We start from the raw sequence: 23355 nt of genomic DNA, 5'->3' as shown, positions 1-23355 counted from the left end.
CGCGGAGCATCTTCTCATTTCATCCTTTATTCACAACCCTGTCGATTACAGAAAACAGCCTATTAGGATAACGATAACTCTACAGCTGCTTGCGCCACAATGCTCTAAATTGCTTATCACGTGAAAATCGCCTATGTCCTACCTCCGTGCCTGTCACCAAGTGGAGAGTCACCGTTAAGAGTTGGATTTCTGCCAAGATATTCATGAATATTCAAAATGGAAACTTCGCAGACGGATTCGAGTTCCCGGAACGAGGACACAAGATTCCACTTATTCCCTCGGCTTCCCACAGAAATTCGACTGGAAATCTGGCGAGCCAGCCTACCCCGCCGAATCATATCCTTGGATTCGAGAAACCCATGTCCAGGGCCCAGCAAGGACTTTATACAAATCTGGCAGCGGCCACCTTCGATTGCCTGCGTCTGTAAAGAGGCTCGCAGCGTCGCGTTTCAGCATGGACGTCTACGTTGGGCAGAGAATGTCGATGGACCTGACAAACGGTGGGCAAAGACATGGATCGACCCATCAAAGGATTTAGTCTATATTGATACTGTGACGAGGTTACTCGAAACTATCCCAGAACATATTCTCGCCGACCACTTATTGGCTGATGCAAAACAGGCCAAGGCCGTGGTGATCAGTTCGTCTTACATGAATTTCCACCACATAGAGGAGACTGCACGGTTGTTGACTTTTCTGAACAATCCGTTTCTGTACATTGCTCGGAACTACGTCGTGCATATGAGTAAGGGAGAAGCAATCGATTCAGGGCTCTTCGGTTTCAACGCCGAAGAACCTATTGTCCTGGTCGATGACAAAGACAAAGATCAGCTTCGGAAATATGCTGCCGTATGCTCGCTAACAGAAGATAATCTCTTCCCGTTGGAAGACCACCTGGATTCTCTTGAAAAGTCGCCAGAGTCAGAGCCCATACACAACGAGTTTGCTCATGGAGATATCTCTCGGATGTGGCTTCATCTTCAGAGACACGGAATTCCGGCCTACGGAAAAGCTAAAGGCAACCCTCGGTATGAGGGTTTATACAATCAATTCGGATTTCTCAACCGAGACCATCATATGGTGAAAAGTGCAAGAGAAACCATCCCGAAGTATAGACTAATGTTTGTCTTTGAACTTTGTCGGAATTCTCGCCATCTTTTGATAATGGAGCATCAACAAAATAAGAAAGCTTTCAACAGTGTTTGTCAGGATATTTTCCGCCGGAAGATCTATACTACGGAACAACTGCGAGAATACCTCATTGATAACATGCTAGAATGAAATAACAATTCTTGATAGTTCTTCGCAGTTTCATTTTTCATGTTCAATATCCTCCTGATGCTTTGATAACCTCACTGCCGAAAGACCCCTTGCCAGCTTGCTCATTTGAACAGGATCTTTATCTAATTCGGCGTATATCGCAACGATATCCGTCCCAATACCAACTTCTTTAGCAGTATCAAGACTGCGATGGTCAATTGTCGGAGCAAGAACTGGCCAGACTGCCTGCGCATCATCGCAAAAGAGATCAGTAGCCACATCTCCAAATCCCTTGACTTCTCGAATCAGATGCCGTATTTGGGTTGGATTGTCTCCTGCTTTTTTCAACAGGTTGTTGAGATCTCCATCTGGATCACACATATTGTTAATTCGATTCATCTCCTATTTTCTATCAGATGACACGCAACATACCGTATTTCTCATTCACCAACTGAGCCAAGTCCCCCAGTTTAGTGGCAGTCGTCTCACGATAACGGTTATAGCCCCCTTCAGCCAATACTTGAACCCTATCGTCCCATGACGTCTTGCTCAGTACCTTGATATCGTGATATCCAGCTTTAAATACACTCGTCGAAGCCTTTTGTGCGAGATTGTGTGAAATGCGAGTTGATTTCAACATCGAGTCGATGACCATCGCTAGTAGTACCTCTGGCGTGGGCTCTAGTGGTTTATCCACTCCAAGTCCTTCCAGAGGCAAAGTGCCGTATTCGTCGATCGTCTTGTGAATTTTGTGTGCCATGGTAGATGTGACACTTTCACTCTTTCCCTGATCTACCTCGTTCTTGACGTTACGCGTCTCTTCTCCATCCTCTTTCATAGTCTTGTTCGGTAGAGGTTGTTCAGCTTCCTCGTCTCTCTTACGCTTTTCAGGCAGTGTCACCGTGGATGGTTCCTTCTTATCTTCATTGACTGCTTCTTTGATGACTTCTTCTGTTTTCTTATAAGTATCTGCTTTCTTCGTCTTGGTTGCTTTCAACGTAGGTTTTGTCTTTGATTCACCAGCCGTCGAGGCTTGACCGGATCGTGTCTGGACCATTCTTTTGACGATTTGACTTTTGTTCGAGATACTATTTGACGATCCTCTTAGTATATTGCACTTGATTTCGCCATCAGTTCATCTATATATATGAAGGAAGGAGGTCACATGACTGTTCAGGGTCAAATGGTATGACGTTATGATGATATAAACCTCCAGGGTTCCACTACAGATCCGACATCGATCTAGTCTTGGATTGAACCAATCATACTGCTGAAAGACAGAAACTAAATCGAGATTATGCATTAGTTTGTGACACTTTGTGCGAATTCTAGAACTTCTAGACCCTTCTAGAAGAAGTTGAGAATTGTCTTATTGAGAGCATTATCCAAACTTCGATCTCTAAAACTCAAATACCTCAAACTATTCAATTATCGGCAAATACACCGTGCTTATGAGTATATACATCAAATATGTAACAAATCAATGTGTCTCGGTCTTTTATAGCTTCGCCTTTTTCGCTTGTTGCAAAGCTTGTTTCACCAATCCAACTGCGTCTTCAGCACTTCCATACGAAGTCTGATACCCATACCCGGCATGTCCATAATTATGAACAATCCAAAAATCATCAGATCTTTCCCTTTCAATTCGTGGGCCACTTTCACGTAGTGGTCGAAGACCAACGCCGTGTCGAATAATACTCAATCCTTCGATGCCTTGACCTTCACCAACCAGACTAGGACATAGTTCGATGCATCTCTTCATGATTCGAACTGCTAGGTTTGGATCTGGATTGGGATCCCAGTTGTTCTTTTGGTAGGATCCGCCTAGGATTGTGCCGCCTCCTTTTGGTGGGTTGCATTGTCAGTATGGAGTATGTAGAGTTGATAAGTGCAAGAGTTCGAGGAATGAGAACGTACCAACGGCCCGTGTCATAATATACGTAGCTTCATCATCGCCATCGTCGGTTCCGGAGATACTAGCCATCACACCTGGGTCATTCCTCACAAGGATAATTTGACCCCTGGCCGGTAAGAGAGTGGTGTCCATGACACCACCCAAACTACGAGAAGATAGACCAGTACAATTCACGACCACATCTGCCTTGCTTCCGGAATGATGAAGATTAGCTGCCTCGGAAATATGCTTGACGATTGCTCTTTTGAATATGACTCCGTTCTGTCGGCATTGCCCGACGAGCCAGGGTAGATAGAGAGCAGTGTTGATGCAGACTGAAGTGAAGCTGTTGGCATTATCGACACCGGGGCTCAGTTCGCTTTGAGGGAGTTCACGATACTTTAATTCTATGAGCTATTGTAATAACCGGATTCTTATAGTGGCACTTACATTAGGAACGACTTTTCCATACCATGGATTCGGCTTGATCAACTCAGCGAACCATTTTCCGGTAGTTGATTCTTGATCTTTCTTTCGGTTATAGACCAAAGTGTCTTCATACTATGTATCAGCCATTGTTCAAATTGAATAGTGCATGATATGAGATAAATACCCTGGAAATGGATTCCTGCTTCCGGACAGTTTTTGGCCAGTTCTTGTAGATGCGGCCATGTCAATTTTTCCCACTGTCCGATCTTATTGTCTTCCTGTCCAACTCTGGACGTATAAAATGTACCCAGGTCAGCGAAAATTCTCATACTCCCAGGAAGAAGCAGGCACATACGGAAGGTAATTAGCGCCCGCCCATGGTGAGGTGTATTCAATATCGTAGTCTCCTGGCATATGCTTTGCAGCAACTGTAACTTTGTTCTCGGGATCTCGAGAGAGTAGCATCGCCGTGGTGAGGCCAATAACTCCTGCACTGCAGTGAGAGTATCATTAGTGATTGATTGACCGCTTGAGTGACTCATTGACAATTGCCGATTGTTGAGATAACATACCCGAGCACCACGATATTGTTTGATGCCATTGCGACTCTGATCAATTTGTTGAACAATCTTTATGAGTTGAGTGATTACAATTCTCAAGACCCGATATTGACAAAGGACAACACGGTATGAAATTGGAGAAAATCTTAGGAGGGGTATTGCATCTTTTAAATACTAGAAGGTTTGAAGTGGAAGACCCAGTTTATGGCGATAAGATAGCCACGATTTGAGTGGGGCAACTCTTTCTGGCAGTCGGAAAATAACCCTAAAAAGTTCTGAATGGAACGTCTGTGGTCGAGAGGTATTTTACTCAACGTCGCATGTGCAAGTCACAGAGGTTCCTCTTCTCTATTTCTACTTAGAAACAGTTATGCCAAAAATGGAGATAATTCTACCATTAAAGCTAGTCTCATTTGTAGTTCTCGAGGTTTTTTCATGCTAGGATATGTCTACAAAAGAGAAAGAAGAAAAAGAATACTACCTCATACATAAAAGCCGCAAGACGAGCTCAGGGTGTACTTTCAACAACCTCGGAAAGAAACTGTGTACGTTCATTCAGACATCGATTAGTCTCTTGTCTGGAATGATCTGGCGAGTTATGTTGATCACTCCCTTTTCAGTCACTTTTCGAAGCAGCTCTCCTTCATCTTTGGTATCCTCATATTGCGATGAATCTTTGATCACAAGTCGCAACTGAGGATTATTCTCAGCATAGCCTCTCCAACACATCGTTCCACGGCCTGGAATTTTGTCTGGGGCCCTGATTGTTTTTTTTTTCTTTCTTTTTCCAAACGATGTGTTCCATATGGCCATTTCGTTCTATTTGAATAAATTTCTTGCCATCGCAGTCATTATTGTAGGATCAAACCCCAGTTGTATTTCGTCCATCAAAAAGAAATAAAGAATTGCAGACACAAATGGAATTCCGTCACGATTGATAGAAAAGGAGTCGGACCGAGTACTCCCGAGACGGCCAAACAGCCAAACTCTCATCCAGTTTCCGGACAAGGTAAAAGCGCAAACAAAGCGACGAGTCAGTTGCTCAGACTGCACTTTTGTCGCATACGCCCCAAGTTCAAGCCACGACTTCGGATGATCATCAAGGCATAGTCGCTCCTCAGCTGCCCAGGTACCGAGATCCGTGAATAAGGATACTTGAAATGTCCCTCTGCTCCTTGTTCATTGACCAAACAAATGCCTAGCTTCTGCCCTTTCATCAAGTTTTCTAGCTGCTTGTTTGGACGGGCAAATGAACGCAGCGGCATCTAGTGTGGTCAGGACTCCTTTCCCCGATTGCGCATCCGTTTGGTTGCGGTCGAGAACCAACTAGAATCGATGATATCGTCCTCGGCACATAGCCATTTACCCTTCTCTTTGTCGTAAAGCGGGCAATCGTCTTCGCAGCACTTTTGAAATACCAGTTGGGAAACTTCTTCGATGTCGGGCATTCCTCCAAAAAATCTTTTACGGAAGTTCCAAGAATTGGAATGTACAGGACCAACCTTTTCCTCAAGCACATTACCGAAGTACCCGTGACATTCAGACAAGCTCATGGAGTGGTCTGTATTTCTCCACCGTGTCTGTTCGAGCTGAGATGTCGCCGAAGAGGGAGTGGTTTCGTCCACGACATTCAAAACTTCGGTCCAAACTTCAATGTCAGACATTCTACCCAAAACAGCCTTCATGAGAAACACGGCCTTTTTAGGTTCAAATGCTCCTAAGAGAAGCTTATCAGGCATTCTCCTAAGTGCCACTGAAAGCACATCTTCTCTATAGGCGTGAAGATGCTCAGCTACCGGTAGATGGGATATATGGACAAAGATCACTTTTACGAATAATTCAAGCCCTGCAATTTAGTTAGCCTTAGATGCTAGTTATTCAAAGAAATATAAAACTCCCTTACCTTGATAGCCAAACTTGTCTAGCGAGTCCACTGTGACAGGGAGTTTTAGATGCTTGCATTCAATTTTGTACATACGGTGAAATGAATCTAGGGCCTCCCCACTTGGATAACGATCTATGATATATCGACGATTCTGGTCCATAACTGCATATCTAGGTGGGTTAGGTGATGCCGTAGCATTGGGAATTCTGCAATCCCGGGGTCAACTGGTTCTCGGATAATGATGATATGGAGGTCTTCTGGAGACGGCTGGATAACCCAGTGGCGATCGCTCACCTGGGGCTTCGGGACAAACAATGGCTGGCAGACCTGAAGAAAGACGAATATTGCAACTCAGATCTGTTGACACGAGACTCTTCCGGGCAATTAGCCAGTGTTACAGGTCTTCTGCGCGAGTGTTTGGACATAATTCGGGACAAGGCTGCTTCGGAAGACCGAGAGGGGTTTGATTTCGTCAAACAATGTGCCCTTGTGCCTCTTAGCATGTGTCACCTCGAGAAAGCCATGCAAGCGGATGGACAGAAGTCAGAGGCAGACGTGGAGAGGTTACGGCAGATTTACGAGGATGATTCTGCTGCCAAAGGCCCCAAGTCGGTGCTCGCATCACTGTATTTCTTTAGGGGACAGCGGGAGAAGGCTCGTGACTTTTCCGAGTTGATATGGTAGAAGCATTCAACATTCTGGTTGATGATACCGACATCAATGATATAGATGAATTCACTGCGCTTCGTAACCTTCTGAACCACGCTGGAGATTATAATAATGCACTGCGAGCTGCCTTTCTGATTCCGAAATTCTAGTTCGACGACACAGTACTCGAAAAGCTTCTTGCCGGAGAAGAACCCTCTCTGGAAGCTGCCAGGACAGAATTCCTCAACTTCCATCAAACGAAGTCTCGGGAGAAGAGCGTCGAATTCTGGAGCATTCACTGGAACAGACTTCTGGAATTCTGGCGTGAAGCGAGCAGACTAGAATCAGAAGCAGAGGTTGATAGCGAGAGGGCTGCTTGCTACCAGAAGGTCCAAAGGGATTTACTGGGGTTCACGTGCAACAACTGCAATCGGCATTGGGACTATGGCAATGGTCTTCACGCCTGCAAGTATTGCTATAATGTGGGACCTTTGCGATACCTGCTGGGACGAGCTGCGATCAGGCGAAACACGCAAAGCTCTTGTATGCAGCAGTACACACGACTGGTACGAGTTACCGCCGTTGGACGACGGAGCAGTATTTTCGCGCATGTAGAGAGCTGGATCTCATACAGACTAACGACAGAAACGAGGAGCTGATCTCTGTTTCACAACGGCTGGGGATGCTGTGCGAGGAATGGGGGCTGTCCAAGGCTGACTGGAATCTTGAGTAGCACACACGGACTTCGTACTTGTAGTGGGCTGGTAGAACTCTGAACCTGGAGAGTACAATATGCTTGTCTCCTATTATTTCTTTCATCAACGCGGAGTCCCGTCCCAGATCATCTGACTGCTATCTTCAGATCTGATTCTGCCAGGAATCCCTCTCCTTCTGCTCCTCAATATCCAGACCCTCGGGGCAAAACGCCGTCGCGCACGTCAATATCAACTAGATGTGTTCGGGATCCATAACCCTAAGCTAGCCAAGCCCCGTGCGTATTACGTATTTGTAAGGCAGAATGTAGGCTGTTTGCAGTGTTCCATTCAGGCCTACGCGGGTTAGCGCCAGCGCGCGCATACCAGCTTGAAGTACGAGATTTGGTTATCATTGATCGAACCGGCGAGCGCTTTCCCTAGCATAGAGCTGCCATAGTCCCGAGTCTCTTGTAGCATGAAATTCGTCGAATGTCTTCTTAAGTTAAAATCACTTAGATTCTAGCAAGATCTGAGAAATGTGTCTGAAAGCATGCCCTAATAGGAAGGTAGAGATAAAAAGCGGCGCTATTCCTGAAATGGATCCCGATGTCTTATCTATAAGACTGGATTAGTGAGCAGTCTATCTGTGAGAGAAAGGCTAGAGCTCTACGGAGTATAGAAGTGACACAAGCTCCAAGACGAGATTGCTATGACTCACACATACATAAAATGCAGCCAGTGAATGGTAGTCTACTTTGACATGATTAGATGGTTGCGCTTGCAGGATTTTGTGACTAATTGTTGGTCATAGAGATTTTTTATCTGTAGGCTGCCATGCGGGTCTGGCTAGTAGCTCACGGGACTGGCGCATCATTTAAAAATGTCTCCGCATTGCGCCTTTTCTCTGGGATCATTGTAGACTGTAAAAGTATTTTGTCAAGTCCCCAGTCGAGACTTGATCTCGCGGCAATGTCGACCTCTGGCTACAATCATCTCGCAGGACAGGATGTGCGTCCTCTCGCGGCGAGTATCGCTGTCCTGGCTTTAGATTTGTTGCTCATCGCGCCGTCAGTGGTCGCCATTGGTTCTCATTTTCGACACATAAAGCCCCGGCAAAAGCTATACGAAGACGAAGATGGAATCGCATCCGAGGAGTCAATGGCTGCGTATTCAGCCAAGATTCCAAAAATTATACTAGCAATCTCTACAATTGCCGGTTTCGTGATTGCTACGGCTGGTGCTGTGCTGACTACGTTGAATCGGAATGAGGGCCTCACTATTGTCCAAAACTGGCTGATTGTCGCTCAATGGGTAATCTATATCGTTGATAAAATACATGTCACATTTCATGCTAATTCCGACTAAATATAGGCTGTCGTTCTTATTCAGACTGTTTCCATCAGCATTGTTAAGGAACCGCCCAGACCTTATTTCCTGGGACTATATAGTGGATTTTCAAGTCTGTTCTTGTTCATGGTGCTTCTTTTCCAGGTTACGCTGCTTGTACAAAGCGGCTCATCTGGTGATGGCTCATGGAAAAATCCCACTCATATTTTCATATACTCCTCACAATTAGTGGCATCGATTATATCGGCGTTAGCCAGCGTATCAATACCCCGACGTCCAGAAGTCTTCTATGATAATCACCCCGTCGATAGTATGTACACTGACTCAGCTCTGGGCAGACTCAGTTTTGCTTGGATCGAGCCCATGCTCATGCTTGCGAAGAGAAGGAAACACCTGGATCTCAAAAATTTACCAAAAATGGACCATCGAACCCGCGCACAAGATCTCTCTCAATCCTGGACAAATAAACAACACCCGCGAAGACTTTGGATTGAACTGGTCCTCGCGCACAAGAGGGCATTAGCCACTCAATGGGGTCTCACCTTGCTTCAAGCAGTTGGGACCTTCGCTCCCCAGTTTGTCACGTACTTTCTCCTTCGGATTCTGGAAAACCGCGTATACGGTGAAAAAGCTCCTGCCGAAGCGTGGATATGGGTTATTATTCTTACACTCACAAGCGTCGGAGTCTCCTGGATCGAGTCATGGATGTTCTGGATATCTTGGTCCGAGCTCGCCATTCCAGTTCGCGCTCAGCTCTCGGCACTCATTTTTCAAAAAGCCATGAGGCGCAAAGATGTAAAAGGAGCTTCGAAGGATGCTATAAAGGGGAATGTGGCCAATGCGGATGAAATAGAAAATGCAGCATCTGAAGATGAGGATGAAGAAGAAAGCGACCCAAAAAGCAAGCAATCGACGGTTAATCTCATTGGTGTCGATACAAAGCGGGTCTCTGAATTTTGCTCCTTTAACAACCTTTTCCCAGGCAGTATCTTTGAGTTATTCGTCTCGTTTGTTTTTCTGTGGTCTATAATCGGATGGGAGTCCTTGTTGGCTGGTTTCCTTGCAATGGCTTGTACCATACCCATCAATATTTGGTCTAGCAAACGGTATTCAGATGCTCAAGACAGACTTATGAAAGCTCGAGATGCGAAGATGGCAGTGGTTACTGAAGCTTTGCAGGGTAAGATGTCTGCTGGTTATATAATGGGCTGAAAACTAACTCTATGCCAGGTATTCGCCAAATCAAATTCTCGGCTTTAGAAACAAATTGGCATCAGAAGATTGGCAAATTCCGAGCAAAAGAACTAGACGAGCAATGGAGCGTCTTCCTGTAAGTGCATCTGGGTAGACATATTATCGCAGCAGACTGCTAACATGGCACAGTGCCGATACATTCTTACTTTTGTAAGTCGTGCTCTGATGATCGGATTAACCCTAGTTGCTCATATTTGGCAGTTGTTGGATTTCGAGCCCAATCCTGCTTTCTGCAGCATCGCTTGCTTGTTATGCAGTAATCCACGGCAGCCTTACCCCATCTATAGCGTTTACGGCAATCGCTATCTTTGCCAACCTCGAAGTGACCCTGTCTGTCATTCCGGAATTAACTACAGATCTTATAGACGCATATATATCCATAAGTCGAATTGAAAGATACCTGAACTCCCCGGAAATATCGAAGAATAATATCGACACTTCAACCAGCATCTCATTCGAAAACGCATCCATAGCCTGGCCATCAGATGAGAAAAAAGAAGCCGATGACCAGCGATACGTCTTGAGGAATCTCAATTTATCCTTTCCTGAGAAAGAGCTAAGCGTTATCAGCGGTAAGACTGGGACTGGTAAAAGTCTCCTTTTGGCGGCAATCCTGGGAGAAGTCGACGTATTGTCCGGCAAAATCAGCGTTCCGCGGTCTCCCAACACCCAAGAACGACGTGACCACCTCGCTACCAGGGACAATTGGATTTTACCTAATTCAATCGCATTTGTAGCTCAAATCCCCTGGATCGAGAATGCTAGCATCAAAGACAATATCCTTTTCGGTCTCCCCTTTGATGAGCAGCGATACAAGAAGGTCATTGAAGTATGCGCTCTACGAAAAGATTTGGATATGCTTACTGATGGAGAAAACACCGAGATTGGTGCCAACGGTATCAACCTAAGTGGTGGTCAGCGGTGGAGGGTCACTTTTGCCAGAGCGCTATATTCCCGTGCTGGTATACTGATCTTGGACGACATTTTCAGTGCCGTTGATGCTCACGTTGGTCGGTTCCTTTTTGAGAAGGCTCTCACTGGGGAACTTGGTGCTGGTAGAACTCGAATCCTGGTCACCCACCACGTTGCTCTCGTCAAGTCAAAGACCAAATACGTCGTGGAGCTGGGTGATGGCACAGTTGAGAACGCTGGGTTGGTCGATGACCTGCAAGCGGGCACGCTGGACACCATTGTCAGCCATCAAGAAACCGAGGATGAAATTCAAGAGGATGAAGACCCTACAGCTGTTAACTCTGAGGAGTCATCTGACAGCGAGACGATGGAGCAATTAAAGAAGGTGAATTCCAAACAAGCACCGAAGAAGTTTGTGGAGGAAGAAGCTAGAGAACATGGAAGAGTCAAGGGTGCTGTTTACAAGGCTTATCTGAAGGCCGGTGGCGGAGTTCCTTACTGGATTGTGGTTTTGCTTGCATTTGCAGGTATGCAAGCAATTGTAACGGGTCAGTTCACCATCTTTTGACTTCACCCTGTCAAATACTGATAATCCACTAGGTCGATCCTGGTGGCTCAAAATCTGGACCGGTAATGACGGTCATGAAGCCAAGGGGCAAACGTTTACCCATTTTCTCCAGTCACAGACTCCTTCACCTGGATTCTACAATGCATCCTTATCAAATCCTATCTTGCATTCAGAATCGAACTCGGGCTATTCTCTCAAATTCTACCTGGGAATCTATATTATGCTCTCCGTTGTGTCAGCTCTTCTGGGAACGTTCCAGTATTTCTACCTGTATACCGGTTCTCTCCGCGCATCCCGAGTTTTGTTCAATAATCTATGCTACACCGTGCTACGGACACCATTGAGGTGGATAGATACAGTGCCCCTGGGTAGAATCTTGAATCGCTTCACATCAGACTTTGAGACTGTCGATGGTCGCCTATCCCGTGACTTTTCGGGTGAATTGCATGATATCTTTCAACTCACTGGTGTCATTGTCGCTGGGTAGGTATTTTCTTCCGCTAAGTTCCAAGATCCTACAATTCTAATATCTTTCTTAGTATATTCGTCTCACCATACGTTATCTTGCTCGCTGCTTGCTTGCTTTCTGCCTGTGTTTGGATTGCATCGATCTATCTCCATGGCGCTCGCGAGGTAAAACGTCTCGAATCCAACGCCAAATCACCCATTTTCGAACAATTCGGGTCTGCTCTGACAGGTGTTGGTACTATAAGAGCTTTCTCAAAAACCGACACATATATCGAGCGTATGTTCCGCAAACTTGATGACTACAGCACCACCTACTGGCATCTCTGGGCATTTAACCGATGGATGGGATTACGCATGGCATTAGTGGGCAGTCTCTTCGCTACAATCGTTGCATCCATCATCTTAATCATTCCCACTGTGGATGCATCACTCGCGGGTTTCGCCTTATCATTTGCCTTGAACTACGGGCAAACAGTCATTTGGATAATCAGACATTACGCGAATCTGGAATTACAAATGAATGCTGTAGAGCGCATCGCGGAATACTCTGATCTCCCGACCGAATCTCAGGATGGTGCTGATCCGCCAGCCGCTTGGCCGAGTGAAGGTCGTCTTGAAGTTAACGACCTGGTCGTCTCCTACGCACCCGATCTACCCCCGGTTCTCAAGGGGGTCACATTCCGCGTTGAGCGTAGCGAACGAATCGGCGTCGTTGGTCGCACTGGAGCAGGGAAATCTTCCCTTACGTTAGCCGTATTCCGTTTCCTGGAAGCAAGGCAGGGAAGCATTCACATTGATGGACTTGACATCTCGAAAATCAAGCTGCATTCCCTTCGTTCCCGCCTGGCTATTATCCCTCAAGATCCTGTTCTATTTTCTGGAACGATCAAATCTAATCTCGATGCGTTTGACGAACATTCCGATTCCGAACTACGTGATGCACTTGTACGCGTACATCTCGTGACAGCAACTGAGTTGAGCTCTTCAACCAACGAGGCATCCGGATCCAGCGCACCCAGTGAGACAGAAAACCAAAACATCAATCCCTTTACATCCCTCAACTCCCCCGTCAGTGAAGGAGGACTTAATCTCTCTCAAGGTCAACGACAACTCCTCTGTCTCGCCCGCGCTATCGTCTCTCGCCCCAAGATCGTGGTTTTAGACGAGGCAACAAGTGCAGTAGATATGGCTACCGACGCGCTGATTCAGAGGAGTATTCGCGAGGAGTTCGGAGATAGCACTCTTCTCGTTATTGCGCATCGTTTAAGCACGATTAGTGACTTTGATAAGATTCTCGTCATGGATGACGGCAAGGTGGCCGAATTTGGCACTCCGAGGGAATTGATGCAGATAACAAACGGTATTTTCAGGGGTATGGTGGGGGAGAGTGGCGAAAAGGAGAAATTAGAGAAATTGATTATGGGATAATACAGTCATTGCGCAATCTTCTTTCCTTTCTTCGATTGTTTCTATTGAAGCATTGTCTACAGCTGTTCGGATATGATCTTGAGCTTTTAAAAGACAGCGATGGCTGTTTCCTATTTGTGCTCGTCCCTGACAAAACCAGTCATTTAGGACGACGAAATAGAGATAATAACCATGGCACAAGGTATGAATATTATGAAAGGATTCAACTATCAACTATTGTCACACATGGTCCTGAACATCGACATAATTATTCCGACATAAACCCTAATACTTCATGCAAAGCCAAACCATTGCATATCCCGAGCTCCATTCACAGGCACCGTATGCCCAACTCCAGTAGCATAGATACCATGTAGATTCGGTCCCCAGATGGTAGTCGTATACTGCGACTGAGGGTTATTCTGTTCCACTTGCTGTGGAGCACCATAGTTATATCCAAAGACGCCAGCCCACTGCTTACAAGTCTCATTATAATTCTCGGGATAGAGAGTGGTGTCAATACTGCCATGATAGATTTGCATCTTGGGTCGTGCCCCGGAATAGCCGGGATACATGTTCTCGGCGATACTGGCCCAGGCTTGAGGGGAGGCTTCGACTTGTCCTTGTGCACAGCTACTGTTCCAAGCGTCAACTTGGCCGGCTGCGGAATAGAAGCAGCCGGCGGATACGCCAGAGTAGACTATCGCAGCTTTGAAAAGTTCAGGGTATGTTGCAGCCATGACATTCTACAGGATTCAGTTAGAAAGGAAAGCAAATCAGAATTTCTGGTGTGGATTGTGGATGCTTACGGTCATCATAGCTCCTGAACTGGAACCAGTTACAAAGATCTTGGATGTATCGGCGTTATATTGAGAGGTCGTCCAAGTAACCATATTTGCAATCGAGTTACTGTCTCCGCCACCGTTGTGGGTAAGAGCTGCATGAGAGCTGACGTCCCAGCAGGTACCGCTATAGGGACTACTTGGATAAATAACTATGAAACCATACTGCTCAGCGAGCTGGGCGTATGGGGTGCCCTGATAATATGCTTGTGCCGTTCCGGTGCCTGATAATGAACGTCAGTCCACCGTTTGCCATTTGTCAACTTTGACTTTCAACATACAGTAATGTATAGCTACAATAATGCCTGGCTTTGAAGCCAGGTTTCTCGGGACATAAATGTAAAATCCAGTGTTAGTTGGATTCGAGCCCCAACTATCCGTGACCTGGGAGAATTGTCCACGCGTGATAGCTGCGCTGGTGAGCGTGGAGCTCAGCAGGGCGAAAAGGAAGAAGAATAGACGCATTATTCAGTCAATATCCTTTAAAGAAGAAGAAGTTCAAAATTTTCGGTTTTGATAGAAATCCATTCCCATGCTCAAGGAGTTCACCGTAGTATTTAAATCATCCGAAGCACCATAATGAATCATCGTCCAATGTATGAAACAATTTAACCGCAGGAGTATCTCCCCGCCGAAGATCGACACGAAATTCGTCACTTGATTTGCACGGAGAAATGGAATGCAAACATCGTGATGTTTCGCGGAGTGTCGCATTGCTTCAGACTTTCAATATTCAGACGTGCAAATGGAAGATTTTCTTCATCAGAGATCCCCCACAAAACCAAGACTGGTGGGTATCATGGATGCGTTAGGGCTAAATTGTTGTTGCAGGGAAATTAATATTGTCCACCAATACGTGTGTTCCCCAATATTATTTATATTTAGCCTGTAAGCAAGTGTGCAAGAGACTTTTGTGACATAGATTGTCCTGGATTTTAATAAGAGTTGAGCTGTGTAGGTAATTGTCTACAAGGTCAGTGATGATTTCTCGACCTCGGGAGGATACTGCTAGAATAAAGGATCTTCACGGAGAAATAGTTACCTCACACTCGACTTCCACTATGGATTGACTAGCTTGACTGACCATGGAGAAAACATCCTTCATGGGAAGATAATTGATCATGAGATTCCATCTCAGCTCCTAACATGACGTAGCACCTGCAAATACTCCAAGTAACATTGACGGCAGACAATAGCAACCATAATTGCCGGCATAATCTGTAAAACATCTCATAGGATGATTTGAAACATCTGCAAGTTTCAACTTTGAACAGAAGAATCGATCATATTGCACGAATCTCTAGAGATGCATGATTGGATGAATGTCCCGGATTGTTGCTGGTCTGATCCACTTGAGCCCTAATTTCGGAAATTTGCCTAATTTGTCCATCCATTCGATAACTTCATGGCAGACCTGAAGTCGAGGTTGAATGTCTTTGCAACGAGATTCTATGAGTGTAACAGGGTATATCATATGTTAGTGATCTCACTGTTTTGTACCTATCAACAATAATGTGGAATGGGAACAGGTTCAAGTCACGTATTATGATATTCTTCGCCATCTAGGGTAAGTGTTCATCAATTAAATTTTGATATCTCTATTTCTAATAATTCTCATATCTTTCGAAACAAATAATGCAGCATACAATCTAGTACCTCCTTTATGACAGGCATTAGCTGATATTGCTATGATCAATCCCATAAACTATGCCATAACTTGTCCCCGCAGCCAACGTCCCGACAATCAACGTCTGCAACGCTCCCCATAATCCGGACCGAGTAGTCTTGATCATAATATAGTTCTTGATAAAACCGAAAGCAATGAGTATCACAAACGTGATTCCGATGGAGACGAAGAGGGCATGCGTCACGTTGGTCATGGCAAAGTATGGGATCATGGGGAGGAGGCCGCCTGCACAACACAGTTGGGTTAGTTGGCTATTTTGTTGCTGATTCGGACTCATTTACTTACCAATGAAATAGGATAGTCCCATTGTTGCAGCTGAGATCCATGCCCGAGAGACGTTTGGTTCTTCCAGTTTGAGTTCAAAAGCCATCATGAACTATGACAGAAGTAATCAGCAACAGAACCACTTTCGAATTAGAATACTTGAACATCGGGACCTACTCTAATCCAATTATCCTCGTTCGCAATCAAGCAATCCACCACCCCCTGACTCGCGTCTCTGGTTATTCCATACTCCGCAAAGATATCAAAGATCTCCTCTTTCTCAGCACCGGGTTTCTCGGCAACCTCTCTCCTCTCCCGGGCAATCTCATTCTTATAATGTTCTCGATCAGTAACAGCAGCCAAATATGCACCCAGACCCATGGAAATCGATCCACTGAATAGTTCTGCAAGGCCGCCGACAATGACGAGTTTCGAGGAGCCGAGACTTGATAGTCCGGCTGTTAGAGCGAAGGGGACAGTGAGGCCATCGGCGAATCCGATGATGATGTCGCGGATTATGTCGCCGTGATCTGAGTGGCTTTCAGTGGCGGTGTGGGCGTCTTGGGGAGAGATGGTCTCTATGGTGGGCTCGGGACTGGACATGATGGTCTGTCTATTGGTATGCTAGATGATGAATAATCTAGTGGCCTTCTGAGGATTTGATGAAAAATTTTTACCTTTCAATACCTACAAGAAATGTTCATATTTATCTCAGCTTAGCCCTAACATCAGGGTCCACGTATGTCGCGCTTGGATACAACAGAGCCCAATCGTGACGTGAGAAGATACCATTGTCAGCCAATCAAAGGAATCTGATTTCCAATCATTGCGTGTTGAGATATCATGTATGATGGTTTTACGTGGTCGAGACAGCGAATCGAGTCCAATGATCGAGAAAAGTTAGGGCTAGGGATCTCCTGATCGCCGAAGACAAGACTTCCCACCAATCATCGTCGAGGTATTACCAATCCATAAATTTTTTCGAACTACTAGGAAACTATTGAGCAAAATATAACATTTATTTGGAATCGTATAGTTAAACTATTATATAGAAACAGTAAAGCGACGTACCTGAGGTTCAGCAACCAGAAAGCAATTACGCGCAACTGTCCGTCAATTTCGGGACCACTGGAAGAAACTCGACCTCGATATCAGAACCTAGAGCGTCCAATATCTCGTTTCTTAGTGAAGCCCAATTGTAGATAGTTCCAGGAGGCACAGAGACGACAATGCACGGCACCGCTTGATCCAAGCATCTCCCCACCTGATACAAACAGATAGCCTGCCAGGATAGATTGTCCTTGTCTCGAAGCAGCCTCACAATATCCTCTTGGGCCCTATTGTATTCTATCGCAGCTGGATGGTCAGAAGGAATATAGAACTTGAATGGCATAAATCGCCTGTCACAATCAAAGATGTCCACGTGCATAGTCTTCAGTCTCTTGTCCAATAAGAGCAAATAGACTGCGTCTCTGACGATGCTAAGGTCGCGAGTGGGTATAGGGTCATTCTCGATTCCAATACTGAGAACTGTACTCGGTCGCTGGTCAGCGGGGAAGACTCTTTTCACGGTAAAGTTCAGTTTGACTCCTGAACCGTCTGAGGGAAATCCATGTCGGATGAATGTATCTCTAATGTCATTCTTGTACGCTAGGATGAGTTCACGCATGGCCAGTTCTTGGGTTACTTTGACGCCGTACGGCCATGGGTGTTGGACTGTCGATGAGCGATAGGGATCACAGCGGTAGAGGTATGTTTCGATTGGAAGGGCCTCATTAACATCCCTCGACAGTCGACGCTCCCATCGTCTCTGGTGGGGAGAATAAGAATGAGGATCCATATTGTTCAAAAGAACTCGGTTTTGTTTGATAGTTGATCAATGGTGAAGATGAATACTATGTTGACATGATATATCCATGTATAGAAGTTCCGAATAGCAGAATAGAAGTGCGTTTCCAATGTTCTTAAATAAGGGTTCACGATTGCAGGCAACAATGGGTACCTAGATATGGATGAATGCCTACCTCTTTATTAGCTAATATATGATAAATGCCTCTGTAAGCTGCCTATCTGAGACATCGTCAAATGAGATATCATTCTCGACGCCCGGCTCAATGAGCAACTGCTTGTCGAATAGAATAACCACTACATGTCGCATTGTTTGCAAATCCTGAGGACACCTGATAATAAATTCGAAGATGCGCCCATTGTAGAAGTAGGAGGCTGGCGCCAGTCAATGGGATATCATTGACAGCAGGCATCCACGGACAATACCGTCGAGAGTGCTTCAATCCTATTCATTCAGGCGACATGAATAGGATATGCGCTTTTGAAGATAGCTCCTCCAGCTCAAATCCTAGCCCAGGTCTCAAGTGTAAATCTAACGATGTTGCCCTCTCTCATCTTGGTCATCTTGTGTTCGACGGCCAAAATTCTTTCTGCCTGAAAAGTTCGGCGGTTACCGCCCAGTGACATCAACAAGAACCTTTTCCGCCATATTTTTTAGGCCGAAACTTGAGGTAAGCATCGCTTAGCGCCTTTCTCTCTTGTTTCTCGATTTGCTTGCCAACTTCGAGCACTCGGAAAACATTTCACCATTCGTCCATGTCAAATTAATTCATCTCTGTCTATTTGTTTTATTTACTTTTACCCCGTGTTTTCTGGTCCTCCTTGCTCCCAATTCTTAGCCACTACCGCTCCGTATCTCCGTGCAAAATCCACTCCGGGTGTCCACCCCTGGTCTACTTCTACTTCTCTCGTTCCCCTTTTACTTCTTGATCGAGTCTTCCTTCTTTCAATGGCTTAGTTTTATATTTTTATACTCTTATTTTCTACTCTTTCCCTTTGCATGGTCTCGCCAAATGAGGGCAATTCGTCCGCCAAAGAGCTCCTGCAATCATGGCTGAGTCGCCGGCTAACCGAAGCAGGATTGTGCCCATCATGGCCGACGAAGCTCTCTCCAAGCCAAAATCAACCACAAGAAAATCCGCTCCTATTCCCAGGCCTGCCGCGCCGTCCCGCATATCCACGCGTTCTCGAACCAAATCTTACGGACTGGACGGCGTCGATGGCAATTTGAAGATCTTGGAAGAACGCGGCTTGTACGTCGCGAAAACCCCCGGGGACGGTATGTGCAGGCAATTCACTCCGATATTGATTATATCTGACGATATGACTAATAATTGAGCAGGCAATTGCCTCTTCTATGCTCTGTCCGACCAAATGTACGGTACTATGGAACGCGCCTTCGAGATACGCGAGGCTTTGGCCGTCCATATGTCTACCCATGAAGAGTATTTTGGAGCTTTTGCCGTCCCCGAGGAAAGCGAGAGACGTTCGGCACGAGTTGCGGCACGGAGAACCGAGTCCCCATTCCCGGCGACTCCCTCACCAACAGTCAACGACAAGCAAGACGCGTTTACAGACATGGTCTCGCGTTGTGCCACCCCGGCAGTCTGGGGTGGAGGGGTGGAGATTCAAGCTTTCTGTCAATACTACCAGCGAGACGTTCGGGTTTACAGCCCGGACAATGTGCAGAACTTTCGAGCTTGGGATGCTCCTAATGATGAAGTCCGGGAGGTAGTTCATCTTGCATACATTGTAAGTAAGCCTTCACTTTGTTGATGTTTCTCATTACTAACATGTTTTTAGAACGGCGTCCATTATTCATCTGTACGCAACATTGACGGTCCACACGAAGGACTTCCCAATGTGAAACCAAAGGCGGTGGTTATTGACATCGAATCCCCTCAGGCTTGGAAGATCTCACACATCCAAAACGGATTGAGTGGTCAATACGATCAAGATACAATCGTGTCAATGCTTCGTCGCTGCCGTGGAGATATTAATCGCGCTTTTGCCAGACTTTTAGACGAAGAATCATCATCAACTTCCTCATTTGTATCCTCTGCAACCTCGGCTGCATCGTCTCAAGCAACAACAGCCAGCACACCTGAACAACAACAAAACGCAAACGAACTACGCAACGAGACCACTGCTACACCTATGGTGAACTTCAAACCCCATCTGATGTCGTCTCGTTCATCCTCTCGACACAGCACTGCTAGCAAGCGCTCTGCAGACGACAGCGATGATGAGGGTTCCGTTTTGTCTGCACAGCGTGGACGTGAGCAAAAGCGCCGTATCCTACCAAAAGTTACAGTTGGTATCAATTTTGGAGACCACGATCAGCCAGATATGGTTTCTTTGCGTTGGCGAGTCGACTCTGATGTTGTCGCTGAGCAAGTTACTGCTACTCCTTCATCTTTAAAACAATCAGAGCAACCAAAATCTGAACTAGAACAGCCCAAGCCAACTTCAGAGCAAGACAAGCCAAACGCAAAACCGAAGAAAACGCAGACCAAGGCCAAAGTCAAGCCAAAATCAAGGGCAGAGCAAGGCCAGTGCCGCAAACTTCGACCTCGCAAACCTCGAAGCAGTGTCACCAGCGAACTTGACACCGCATTAACCCTTTCCGACGAATCATCTGTTAAACTAGCGGAATAATGAGATTCGCCATCCTCTTGAGTGTTTTCTTACACTAATCATCTTTTCAATTGATTTACATTCTATTGCATTCGCGCAACTGCGGGCATTGCATTACGTTGCATCCAATTGTAACTACGACGACATGAGCATCTTTGGGAGTTTACTTTTTTTCTTTTCTTTTGAGCATTTTCAGGCATGCGAAAGACATGAGATGACATGAGCTGAAATGAAATGACCAGCATAATCCATTGCAAGGTGTTCGGTGTTGAACCGTTGTTACCCATTAACGAGTCGGAATTCTTGGTGGCCTATTGTCCGGTGGATGCAAGTGAGCGAGAGAGAATCATGTACATAGGACACCTGATCGAGCATGAAGTGGCAGGTCCATTTCAATGACAATGACCTAGTCGATGAGAAAAGAGAATACTAAACCAAGTCAATAATGAGCTGTCCTCTATCCCCTAAACTAGGTCTGAAAATGTTCTTCTTCGTATCATGCGCATATCCACAGTCACATTCCGACCTCATTAGCTCGTTAGTCAATCTGGTGATAGTATCCACAACCCAATCATGATCCTTGTCCCCCTTATGCCTCAACAAATACGCCTGAAAATGCGTAATCTTCGTCGGAAAGATCTCCAACCTAACCGGCTTCACTTTCTTCGCCCCCATCTCTTCCTTAACAATAACCCTATACAAAGCCCCCAAATCATTCCTAAACTCCTTATTAAGCGCATAATCATCCACAAAATCCCCACAACCATAAATGATCAGTTTTCCAGGCGCAGGACATTCTATTCCCTGGACATGATGCGACGAGTGACCATGGATAATATCAATACCGCATTCAAAAATGAGGAAATGAGCCATTGATCTGATTTCGCGCGCTGGATGCCAGCGATAATTCGGACCCCAGTGGACAGAGAGTATCTTCAATGACGCTTCCTCAGACCCTGAAACAGGAGTGGAATATCTCGAGGTAATCCGTCTAAGATGCTCCCTCGACTTTTCCGAATAATCCACAAAATGAAAGGTCGGTACATCACTCCATGCACGCGGATGATCTGTCGCAGCATAGACATGAATCAGATGTTTCCCTTTCCTCTCCTCCAAATCCTTGCTGGATAATGCTCCTGGTCGACCACCGTGTTTGACGCCGTGCTGACTCTTGCTACGTGGTAATTCGAGTATGGCTGGTGAAACGGCTTCTTGTGTTGATTCGCCGGCACCCGCTATCGCGATTCTGTGTTGTTGTTCGGGGGAGGAGGAATGCTTTAATGTCCAGACTGTATCTACTAATCCCTCCGTACCAAAATCAAGGGTATGATTATTCGCCAAACAGGCAAAATCTATCTTTGCCGCTGCAAGAATCGGAACTGCATTGGCAGGATGCATGCGATAATTGAATGTCTTGTCAGGCCAGGGTGTTGGATGGGTTGTTATTGATGTTTCGAGGTTTATCAGATTTAAATCTCCCTCATCTGCTAGGAGAGGCAGGACGGTGCCCCAGGGACTTGATACAGTGTACTTTCCGAATCCTAGTCGAGAGGCGTGCCGGGCTTGGAAGACGCGGATGTGTTTTTGGTCTTCGGGGTTGGAGACGTGGGTTAGGTAGAGTTGGTCGATGAGCCGGCCTAGCATGACGTCGCCGGTGAAGTTGAGGGCGTATTCTTTAGCCATTGTGCTTGACTTAGTTGTATGTTGCGTTGATGTTGAGGTAGGAAGTGAGGTCTGTTCTGCATTGCATGTTTGGTGTTGGCTAACTTCATAATGACATACACGTAAACCCTAACTTAATCAGTGGCAATGGCCACAAAGTGGCACTCTACATTTCGAGATATTGAAAATGTACAGTTGTAATCAACTAGGATGGCATTCGGCTGGTTAAACGGTAAAACGTATATAGTTATGAAAATGAAACTCACCGTTGATCTTACTGCACAACGTCTGATCGTCACCTTTTTGAATCGTTAACTTTTTGGTATTGCCTACCAGTGTCGGCACCGTGACTATTGCTTTGAGCATTGCGTCTAGAAATTTGAGGATAGAAGACTTGTGCATGGCCACATGGTGTGTGACACTCATTTGCAGTTTCGACTACTCAAGCTTCATGAACTGCCAATCAATGCCGTCCGGAGCAATACCGTAAACTATGCGTGATTTAAAATCCATTTTCTTGATTCTTCTGCTGGATGCCAACCATATAGACAAGAGCCTGTCCTAATCCATTAATAGCCCTAGAGGTCTTTTTTGCTTCCGTAATCACTGAACATGTCCGATGTGATTCAAAAGGATCCTCAAGCAAGGAATAACCCAAGACATAGTCAGCAGTACCGTCGACCTGGTCGGTTCTGTTACAACACTATACTCGCCCCGAATCGATACACAACTCCTAGGTTTGAGGTTATAAGAGAAAGTAGGTAGTAGTATAACATCCATGATAGTCCTAGTCATGGCTTCACAGCTATGGTACTGCCATTCACGTGTAGTAAGGAATTTGCGGTGACCATAATCTAAATAAGAAATATTAATAATCATGTAATAGAATATTTAAACAATACATGCAATAGAACTTGGCCATGAATAACAGAAGACTCTTGGGGATCCAGAAGTGAGATTGGCACCTCCAGTATATCGATCCATTTTAGTGTTAACAGCTCGGAAGCTCTGCATTTCCGTATTGGAACCATCCAAGCTGATATTAGTCGAATTATGAGGCGGCTTTCCTTTCATTATAGCCAGATTCT

The 23355-nt window shown here is 45.6% G+C and overlaps 11 protein-coding genes across 11 annotated transcripts; 4 read left to right on the top strand and 7 right to left on the bottom strand.

Annotated features, from left to right (window-relative positions):
• Positions 1-183: 183 nt before the first annotated feature.
• TSTA_064750 (uncharacterized protein) lies at positions 184-2389 on the bottom strand. Its single transcript, XM_002340355.1, has 2 exons — positions 1693-2389; positions 184-1628 (listed from the first exon to the last, which is right to left on the bottom strand). Exons 1-2 carry the CDS (start codon positions 2315-2317, stop codon positions 1312-1314), a joined length of 942 nt encoding a protein of 313 aa, XP_002340396.1. The 5' UTR covers positions 2318-2389; the 3' UTR covers positions 184-1311.
• On the top strand, positions 184-2389 carry TSTA_064760 (uncharacterized protein). The gene is made up of 2 exons (XM_002340356.1): positions 184-500; positions 561-2389. The coding sequence occupies exons 1-2, from the start codon at positions 217-219 to the stop codon at positions 1279-1281; spliced, it is 1005 nt and encodes a 334-aa protein (XP_002340397.1). The 5' UTR covers positions 184-216; the 3' UTR covers positions 1282-2389.
• A 285-nt stretch (positions 2390-2674) lies between these two features.
• TSTA_064740 (D-amino acid oxidase) lies at positions 2675-4268 on the bottom strand. Its single transcript, XM_002340354.1, has 6 exons — positions 4156-4268; positions 3939-4076; positions 3768-3871; positions 3605-3708; positions 3178-3553; positions 2675-3102 (listed from the first exon to the last, which is right to left on the bottom strand). Exons 1-6 carry the CDS (start codon positions 4182-4184, stop codon positions 2759-2761), a joined length of 1095 nt encoding a protein of 364 aa, XP_002340395.1. The 5' UTR covers positions 4185-4268; the 3' UTR covers positions 2675-2758.
• Positions 4269-4698: 430 nt separating this feature from the next.
• TSTA_064730 (uncharacterized protein) lies at positions 4699-6119 on the bottom strand (the record flags this gene model as incomplete). Its single annotated transcript, XM_002340353.1, has 6 exons — positions 4699-4895; positions 5106-5297; positions 5331-5469; positions 5510-5593; positions 5646-5989; positions 6047-6119. 6 exons carry the CDS (start codon positions 6117-6119, stop codon positions 4699-4701), a joined length of 1029 nt encoding a protein of 342 aa, XP_002340394.1.
• Positions 6120-6274: 155 nt separating this feature from the next.
• Positions 6275-7812, top strand: TSTA_064720 (uncharacterized protein; the record flags this gene model as incomplete). The annotated part of the gene is made up of 4 exons (XM_002340352.1): positions 6275-6640; positions 6847-7273; positions 7539-7667; positions 7724-7812. The coding sequence occupies 4 exons, from the start codon at positions 6275-6277 to the stop codon at positions 7810-7812; spliced, it is 1011 nt and encodes a 336-aa protein (XP_002340393.1).
• A 528-nt stretch (positions 7813-8340) lies between these two features.
• TSTA_064710 (ABC bile acid transporter, putative) lies at positions 8341-13517 on the top strand (the record flags this gene model as incomplete). Its single annotated transcript, XM_002340351.1, has 7 exons — positions 8341-8682; positions 8743-9898; positions 9949-10048; positions 10102-10122; positions 10174-11432; positions 11485-11935; positions 11992-13517. 7 exons carry the CDS (start codon positions 8341-8343, stop codon positions 13346-13348), a joined length of 4686 nt encoding a protein of 1561 aa, XP_002340392.1. The 3' UTR covers positions 13349-13517.
• Positions 13518-13620: 103 nt separating this feature from the next.
• Positions 13621-14634, bottom strand: TSTA_064700 (acetyl xylan esterase, putative; the record flags this gene model as incomplete). Its single annotated transcript, XM_002340350.1, has 3 exons — positions 13621-14073; positions 14137-14393; positions 14451-14634. The coding sequence occupies 3 exons, from the start codon at positions 14632-14634 to the stop codon at positions 13621-13623; spliced, it is 894 nt and encodes a 297-aa protein (XP_002340391.1).
• A 1208-nt stretch (positions 14635-15842) lies between these two features.
• Positions 15843-16878, bottom strand: TSTA_064690 (protein CCC1, putative; the record flags this gene model as incomplete). The annotated part of the gene is made up of 3 exons (XM_002340349.1): positions 16298-16878; positions 16142-16232; positions 15843-16081 (listed from the first exon to the last, which is right to left on the bottom strand). Exons 1-3 carry the CDS (start codon positions 16721-16723, stop codon positions 15843-15845), a joined length of 756 nt encoding a protein of 251 aa, XP_002340390.1. The 5' UTR covers positions 16724-16878.
• Positions 16879-17132: 254 nt separating this feature from the next.
• TSTA_064680 (uncharacterized protein) lies at positions 17133-18108 on the bottom strand. Its single transcript, XM_002340348.1, has 2 exons — positions 17503-18108; positions 17133-17457 (listed from the first exon to the last, which is right to left on the bottom strand). The coding sequence occupies exons 1-2, from the start codon at positions 17958-17960 to the stop codon at positions 17217-17219; spliced, it is 699 nt and encodes a 232-aa protein (XP_002340389.1). The 5' UTR covers positions 17961-18108; the 3' UTR covers positions 17133-17216.
• Positions 18109-19018: 910 nt separating this feature from the next.
• On the top strand, positions 19019-20626 carry TSTA_064670 (extracellular OTU-like cysteine protease, putative; the record flags this gene model as incomplete). The annotated part of the gene is made up of 3 exons (XM_002340347.1): positions 19019-19247; positions 19311-19720; positions 19772-20626. The coding sequence occupies 3 exons, from the start codon at positions 19019-19021 to the stop codon at positions 20624-20626; spliced, it is 1494 nt and encodes a 497-aa protein (XP_002340388.1).
• A 408-nt stretch (positions 20627-21034) lies between these two features.
• TSTA_064660 (polyglutamate biosynthesis protein, putative) lies at positions 21035-22288 on the bottom strand (the record flags this gene model as incomplete). Its single annotated transcript, XM_002340346.1, has 2 exons — positions 21035-21894; positions 21919-22288. 2 exons carry the CDS (start codon positions 22286-22288, stop codon positions 21035-21037), a joined length of 1230 nt encoding a protein of 409 aa, XP_002340387.1.
• Positions 22289-23355: the final 1067 nt, after the last annotated feature.

The sequence above is a fragment of the Talaromyces stipitatus genome, genomic scaffold, assembly GCF_000003125.1.
Source record: "Talaromyces stipitatus ATCC 10500 scf_1105507295523 genomic scaffold, whole genome shotgun sequence".
Classification (NCBI taxonomy): domain Eukaryota; kingdom Fungi; phylum Ascomycota; class Eurotiomycetes; order Eurotiales; family Trichocomaceae; genus Talaromyces; species Talaromyces stipitatus.
This window is presented reverse-complemented; position numbering and strand designations above follow the sequence as displayed.

Excerpts from the sequence above, each read along its gene's own strand:
- TSTA_064760 (XM_002340356.1), top strand. The coding sequence starts at position 217 with ATGGAAACTTCGCAGACGGATTCGAGTTCCCGGAACGAGGACACAAGA. Across the intron at positions 501-560 it reads GTCGATGGACCTGACAAACG|GTTACTCGAAACTATCCCAG; the intron begins GTGGGCAAAGAC and ends TACTGTGACGAG.
- TSTA_064750 (XM_002340355.1), bottom strand. The coding sequence starts at position 2,317 with ATGGTCCAGACACGATCCGGTCAAGCCTCGACGGCTGGTGAATCAAAG. Across the intron at positions 1,629-1,692 it reads GTTGGTGAATGAGAAATACG|ATGGAGATCTCAACAACCTG; the intron begins GTATGTTGCGTG and ends TGTGTGATCCAG.
- TSTA_064740 (XM_002340354.1), bottom strand. The coding sequence starts at position 4,184 with ATGGCATCAAACAATATCGTGGTGCTCGG. Across the intron at positions 4,077-4,155 it reads AACAATATCGTGGTGCTCGG|TGCAGGAGTTATTGGCCTCA; the intron begins GTATGTTATCTC and ends CTCTCACTGCAG. Across the intron at positions 3,872-3,938 it reads GCGGGCGCTAATTACCTTCC|AGTTGGACAGGAAGACAATA; the intron begins GTATGTGCCTGC and ends TTATACGTCCAG.
- TSTA_064680 (XM_002340348.1), bottom strand. The coding sequence starts at position 17,960 with ATGGATCCTCATTCTTATTCTCCCCACCAGAGACGATGGGAGCGTCGA. Across the intron at positions 17,458-17,502 it reads AGGCGATTTATGCCATTCAA|GGCCCAAGAGGATATTGTGA; the intron begins GTTCTATATTCC and ends AGAATACAATAG.